The following is a 6,821-nucleotide window of genomic DNA, read 5'->3' on the forward strand; positions in this document are numbered from 1 at the left end:
CTCCCGGTAGCGAACGAGCCGCTCTCCCGCCGCCGGAGCTGCCGCCTCTTGCGGCGCAAGCCCAGCAGGTGGCGCTGCAGCACCGCCGTGCGCGCCCGCGCCCGGCCTGACCTCGCCCGGGGACTGGCCTAACCTCGCCCCGGGCTGGCCCAGCCGTGCCAGGGGTGAGCCTAGCTCTACCAGGGGCTGGTCTGACCTCACCCGAGCTGGCCCAGCCGTGCCAGGGGCTGGCCTAGCCCGACCAGGGACTGGCCTGACCTCGCCTGAGCTGGCCCAGCCGTGCCAGGGACAGGCCTAACCTAGCCCCGGGCTGGCCCAGCCGTGCCAGGGGCTGGCCTAACCTCGGCCGAGGCTGGCCCGACCAGGGGCTGGTCTGATCTCAGCCGAGCTGGCCCAGCCGTGCCAGGGACCGGCCTAACCTAGCCCCGGGCTGGCCAAGCCGTGCCAGGGGCTGGCCTAACCTTGTCCGGGGCTGGCCCAGCCATGCCAGGGATGGGCCTAACCTAGCCCCGGGCTGGCCCAGCCATGCCAGGGGTGAGCCTAGCTCTACCAGGGGCTGGTCTGACCTCACCCGAGCTGGCCCAGCCGTGCCAGGGGCTGGCCTAACAATGCCAGGGGCTGGCCTAGCCCGACCAGGGGCTGGCCTGACCTCGCCCGAGCTGGCCCAGCCGTGCCAGGGACCGGCCTAACCTAGCCCCGGGCTGGCCAAGCCGTGCCAGGGGCTGGCCTAACCTTGTCCGGGGCTGGCCCAGCCATGCCAGGGATGGGCCTAACCTAGCCCCGGGCTGGCCCAGCCATGCCAGAGGTGAGCCTAGCTCTACCAGGGGCTGGTCTGACCTCACCCGAGCTGGCCCAGCCGTGCCAGGGGCTGGCCCAGCCGTGCCAGGGGCTGGCCTTGCCTTGTCCAGGGCTGGCCCAGCCGTGCCAGGGGCGGGCCTAACCTCGCCTTGCCAAGGCGCGGGCCCAAGCCGCTGGCAGCGCTGGGTGCTGTCGTGCCCGATAGCTGATTGCATCCCGCTTCTCAAGTTTCTTAATAGAATCTACTGTAAATTAAGATAAGCTTCCGAATTTGGCTTAGTGGACATCTGAAAACTGCACAAGACAAAGTTGCTACTAAAAATACTATAATTTTGGAACAAAGGTTTAATTACTTTCTCTAAGTTTCCAGGGCTCAGGGTTGCTTATATAAGTAATTTACAATGCAACTTGAGACTTCAATAGGCGAAAGGGAAATGTTGGAATCTGAGATGAAAGGATGTTTCGCAGAATGCATGCTGCCCAACTTCACAAGCCACACTGAAGTTAGGCTAAAAATTAATTTGTTTGCATCTGTTTTGAGCTCCTGGGGAAAGAACAGCCCAGATTATGTCTGGAAGCCACCCTTAAAAATAGGCAAGACCTGTAAAATTAATTAACAGCTGCTGGTTTTGCCACACAATTCCAACATTTTTGAATCAGTGTAGCAACAGCTTTTATAGTAAAAAGCCAAGCAAAACTTTGTATAGTGTCACAGTTCAGATGTGTGACCTTGCTCATGCCAGTTGTTAGCACGGGACTGCCCAGTAACATTGGCGCTTTTTTATTTAATTGGGTAGAATTTAAAATGCCTATGCATATGTGTTCAGTATCGACAGATGGATCAATGCAGACAGCTAACAGCCCAGTTAATAGATCCACGGTGACCATAAAACTTCAGTAACTTTGCAAAGCCTTGAGGACTTGGTTAATGGGTAAACCAAACAGCTCGAAAACTCGGTCTTCCTTATCATGGTTTTAAAATGCGACTGAAACCTCTGTCATCCCGCCTTCGTTTATAGAGAGCAAATAATAAAAAAAAAAAATATCAGTGCACCTACATTTCACCACACACCGCTGGTGACGTGAGTTACTATATAACTACTCCGTCAAGAACCTTTAAACCCTAAGCAGCAGTTGCAGAAGAGGGTTAGCAAGAATCTCACACCAGAACGCTTATCTGGCCGCGTGTTTGATCAAAGCCAGTTTATCCAAGTATCCCTCCAAATGGCGGTGACACATTGCTCCTCGCACGATTATCATCATAAACTGTTTACTCAGTTCACTGGCGGGCAGGATCTGCTCCGAGGTGATGTTTTCATCATATTTGGGAGGAGGAAGACGTGTGACTGCGGGTCAGGACGCAAGCGAACCCGAGCGGGCCGGGGCGACGGTTCTGGGAAATGATGCACCTCATGTACGGCGTTGGTCCTGCTTCCAGGGGGTTCCCGTCGGAGGGGCAGCGCCTTGGTGCGGGGCTGGGAGCTGCAACCCTCCGGCAGGCCTGGGGGGGGGGGGGGCGGGGGGAAGGCAGGAGGAATTCCAACTTTGTTTTGGGAAGCCCTAGGAAAGCAGAACCGGCGGGCACTAGGGGGTGGCCGAGCCCCGCGCAGCCGCCTCGGCGCTGGCTGCCAGCCCGGGCCGTCCCCGTCGTGTCCCCCCCCCCCCCAACCCGGCCCCGCCCGGGCGGGCCTGCAGCCGGGGGGAGGGACGGGCCAGCCGCTCCGCTTCCAAAAGCGCCCGGCGAGAGGGGGACTTGCTTCAGTGTAGTGCTGGGAGACGGGAAGGAGCGAGGTTTGGGGCGGGGGTTTATCCCTCCGCGCCTCGTCTTTCCCGGGCGTTTTGTCGAGCCTTGTTGCTAAGCTCAGCTCTAACTGGGCAGGCCGAGCTTGTTCCTCCGTGGGTGACGGCTCACGGGCGGTGCCCGGGGCCGCGCAGCGGCCGGGTCCCGGCCGCCGGGGGTGCGACCGGCCGGTCCCTCCTGCTGCCCCCCCCCCCCCGCCCCCAGCAGCTGGGGGAAGGAGGAGGAGGGGAGGAAACAAATGGGAGCGGGAGCCCACGGTGAGAAAACCCGATGCGAAGTGCTCTAATGAACACCCCCACCAACACCACCCCCCCACCCCCCCTGCGAAGTTGCTTTCCTTTGCAAATGTGTTTTCAAAGTGCAGGGTTCCTGCTGACGTGGTCAGATTTGCACCCTTGGATTTCCAGGGCCTGACATCCCGGCTCGGAAGCTAAAGAGGATCAAACGCCTCTGCTGGCTTTAGTAGCAATAAAACTTTACACGTCCCTCCATTTTCCCCTTCCCGTTTGTCCCGGGGCTGAGCAAACGCGGGAAGGGGGGGAAGCGCGGGGGGGGGGGGCAGAGCCGCTGCCTCCGCCGCCTTTCCCACGTCGTATTTGGGCAGCCTTATCAGCGCAGGGGGGGGGGGGGGCGGGGGTGTTTTGCACGGCGGCTCCCAGTCCGCCCGCTCCCGGCCCGGGGAAGGAGCCCCGCCGGGAGCGACCCGCCGCTGCCTTCGCCCTCGTCCCGCCGGCGGGGTGGGGGGGGCAGCTCGGCGGGAGGGCTCCCGGGGCGGCGGCGGGGCTCGGCCAGGGGCTGGCGCGGCCCGGCGGGTCACAAGACCTCGGCGGCTGCCGGGGTCGTGGCGGGGGGTGAGGTGTGTAGGAGGTGAGCGTGGGAGGGGTACGGGATGGGGTTAGGAGGGGGATGCGGGGGGGGGGGGGGGGGGGAACATAACAGCTCGGCTGGTGCAGGGTTAACGCCGTCTCGCCTCCGCGCCTGCCCGCCAAGCTCTCCCAAAAGCCAAACAGAAACGGGGAAAAAAAAAAAAAAAGGAAAAAAAGAAAGAAACAAAACAGAAAAAGGAACGAACTCCCCAAAAGAAGGGAGAACCGTCGGGGCGCGCAGCCCCTGCTCAGCCGCCGTCCCGCCGGTCGCACCTGGGCAGCGCTGGCCCGACCTTTGTTTCAAACCAATTACGTGGCAAAAGTTTATTTTCGGTGGGGCGGGAGGAAGAGGTGTCCCCGGCGCTGCCGCGCCTCTCCCACGGCACTGCGCTCCCGCCTCCGCCCGCCCGCCCGCAGAGGCTGTGCCCGGCGGCTGCGCGGGCAATGCCCGACCCGCCGGCGGGGGCCGGGACCGCAGCGAGCGCGGGGGCGCCGGGGGTTTGCAGCGGGGGGCGAAGCGGGGCGCTCGGCAGGAGCCGAGCCCGTCAAGGCGCCGCGCTGCTCCGCCTCGGCCGCCTCCGCGCCGGGAGCGGCCCCTGCCCTGCTCGTCCCGCCCGAGCTCGGGGGTACCGGGGGGCTGAGGGCGGGATCGCCGCTCCCGCCAGCCCGCCCCGCAGCTCCCAGCCCGCCGCCATGGCGGCCCTCTCTGCAAAACTTGGGGCGGGCCGGGGCGGGCCCGGCGGGCGGCGCGGGGCGGGCGGAGCGGGCCCGGCGGGCGGCGCGGAGCGGGGCACCGCCCCCCGGGCTCGCTGCGGCGGCGTTTATATGGGGGCGGCGCGGGACGCCGCGGAGTTCCCGCAGTTCGCCCGCTGCTGTGCAGCCGCCGTCGCCGCCTCGGCCCGGCACCCGCCGTCCCGCCCGCCCCGCCGGGAAGGAGACGGGACCATTTCGGATCTCAAGCAAACGGCCCCCCTCCTATCTAGTCGTGGCTTTTCCAAACCCTCCGAGGAGAGCGGGATCTTTCGGTCCTTCCTGTATTTCCGACCATTACAGGATCTAGAAATGTCGACGACACTTTTATCTGCCTTCTACGACATTGACTTCTTGTGCAAGGTAGGCAGGAGCGCGCTGCCCCAGGCGCGGCCCGAGCTGCCGGTACCGCCGTTCTCCGGCCGCCGCTCCGGGCCGGGCGACGGATCCCGGCGGGGCGGGTGCGCGGCCGGCTCCGTGGGCGGGTCGCCGCCTGTCATCTGGCCGGGCTCAAGCCGCGCGGGCCCCGATGCCAGGCGGCTGATGCAAGGCTGCGAGCCGCGGAGGGGCGTGCTGCGCCCCCGCCGCGGGCGCTTGCGGGGGTGGGGGGGTTGATTTTTTTTTTTCACCGAGCCGCTCTGCAGGCGCTCGCCCGCAAGTGGTACGCTGCCGAGAGGAACTTTTGAGAAAGTTGCGCATGCAGCGAAGCCTGTCGGGGGGCTTCTCCGCGGGCCTGCCCCGCACGCCACCGCTCGCAGCGGACCTGCTTTTGGGATCGGCCGGGCGGCGCGACCCCCCGAGGAGCGCCCGCAGCGCTCGGCGGCGCCGGGGAGGGGGCGCTGGGCGCCCGCGGGAGCCGTGGCGGTGGGCTGGCGGTCACCCTGCAACACCCTCTCTCTCTCCCCCCGCTCCCTGTCTCCCCCGCCCCCTCCCTCCCTTCCCTCCCCCCACCCCGGCAGACGGAGAAGTCCCTGACCAACCTCAGCAGCATGCTGGACAAGAAGGCCGTGGGGACCCCGGTGACCCCCCCCAGCTCCAGCTTCGCGCCGGGCTTCCTGCGGCGGCACTCGACCAGCAACCTGCCGGCGCTGGCCGGCGGCTCCAAGTTCCCCAGCCCCACCGGCTCCAGCTCTTCCTCCACCACCTCCTCCTCCTCCTCCTCCTCCTCCTCTTCGTTCGGCAGCCTGAAGGAGACGGGCTCCGGCGGAGGCGGCGGCGGCAGCAGCAGCCCCACGGCCCTGCTCAACAAGGAGAACAAGTTCCGGGACCGCTCCTTCAGCGAGAACGGCGAGCGCAGCCAGCACCTCATGCAGCAGCTCCAGCAGCAGCAGCAGGCGGCGGCGGCGGCCGGCAAGGGGGGCGGCTCCGGCGGCGGCGGCGGCGGGGGGGCCCCCATCAACTCGACGCGCTACAAGACGGAGCTGTGCCGCCCCTTCGAGGAGAGCGGCGCCTGCAAGTACGGCGAGAAGTGCCAGTTCGCCCACGGCTTCCACGAGCTGCGCAGCCTCACCCGCCACCCCAAGTACAAGACCGAGCTCTGCCGCACCTTCCACACCATCGGCTTCTGCCCCTACGGCCCGCGCTGCCACTTCATCCACAACGCCGACGAGCGCCGCCCGGCGCCCGGCGGGGGCACGGCCGCCCCCCCCGCCGCCGCCGCCGCCGCGGGGCCGCACCACCACCCGCACCACCCGCCCCCGCACCCCGCCGGCAGCACCGGCGACCTCCGCGCCTTCGCCCCCCGCGACCACCCGCTGGGCGGCGGCGGCGGCTTCGGGCACCCCCGCGGCGGCGAGCGGCCCAAGCTTCACCATAGCCTGAGCTTCTCCGGCTTCTCCGCCCACCACCATCACCACCACCACCACCCGCACCCCCACAGCGCCGCCCCGCCGCCGCCGCCACCCGGAGGCCGCCTGGACGCCGCCTTGCTGGAGAGCCCCGGCGGGTCGCGCACGCCGCCGCCGCCCGCCTCCGCCTCCTACTGCGAGGAGCTGCTCTCGCCGCCCTGCGCCAACAACGCCTTCGCCTTCTCGGGCCAGGAGCTGGGCAGCCTCATCGCCCCGCTCGCCCTCCACACCCAGAACTTCGCCGCTGCCGCCGCCGCGGCCGCCGCCGCCGCCGCCTACTACCGCTGCCAGCAGCAGCCGCCGCCGCCGCCGCCCGGGGGGGGCTGCCCGCCGCCCCCCGCCTCGCCGCCCTTCAGCTTCCAGCCCCTCCGCCGCCTCTCCGAGTCGCCCGTCTTCGACGCGCCGCCCAGCCCCCCGGACTCCCTCTCCGACCGGGAGAGCTACCTGAGCGGCTCCCTCAGCTCCGGCTCCCTCAGCGGCTCCGAGTCGCCCAGCCTGGACTCGGGCCGCCGCCTGCCCATCTTCAGCCGCCTCTCCATCTCCGACGACTAGGGGGGGCGGGGGGGCGGGCTGCCGCCGCCCGGCCCCGCCGCCGCCCAGCAAGTAAGTTAGCGAGCGAAGAAAGCGAATCCTTTTCTCCTTCTTCTTTTTTTTTTTTTTATATTATCTATCTATCTATATATACACCGAGAGCTGAACAAAGCAAAAAAAAAAAAAAAGGCGTTTTGCGAAAGGGCAAATGACACGAACTGAACAAAC

The 6,821-nt window shown here is 66.7% G+C and overlaps 1 protein-coding gene across 1 annotated transcript; it reads left to right on the forward strand.

The window, feature by feature from the left end:
- The first annotated feature begins 4,371 nt into the window (after positions 1-4,371).
- On the forward strand, positions 4,372-6,614 carry ZFP36L2 (ZFP36 like 2 zinc finger CCCH-type). Its single transcript, XM_086460645.1, has 2 exons — positions 4,372-4,578; positions 5,175-6,614. Exons 1-2 carry the CDS (start codon positions 4,528-4,530, stop codon positions 6,612-6,614), a joined length of 1,491 nt encoding a protein of 496 aa, XP_086316771.1. The 5' UTR covers positions 4,372-4,527.
- Positions 6,615-6,821: the final 207 nt, after the last annotated feature.

The sequence above is a fragment of the Leptosomus discolor genome, chromosome 2 (genome assembly GCF_034619465.1).
Source record: "Leptosomus discolor isolate bLepDis1 chromosome 2, bLepDis1.hap2, whole genome shotgun sequence".
Classification (NCBI taxonomy): Eukaryota; Metazoa; Chordata; class Aves; order Leptosomiformes; family Leptosomidae; genus Leptosomus; species Leptosomus discolor.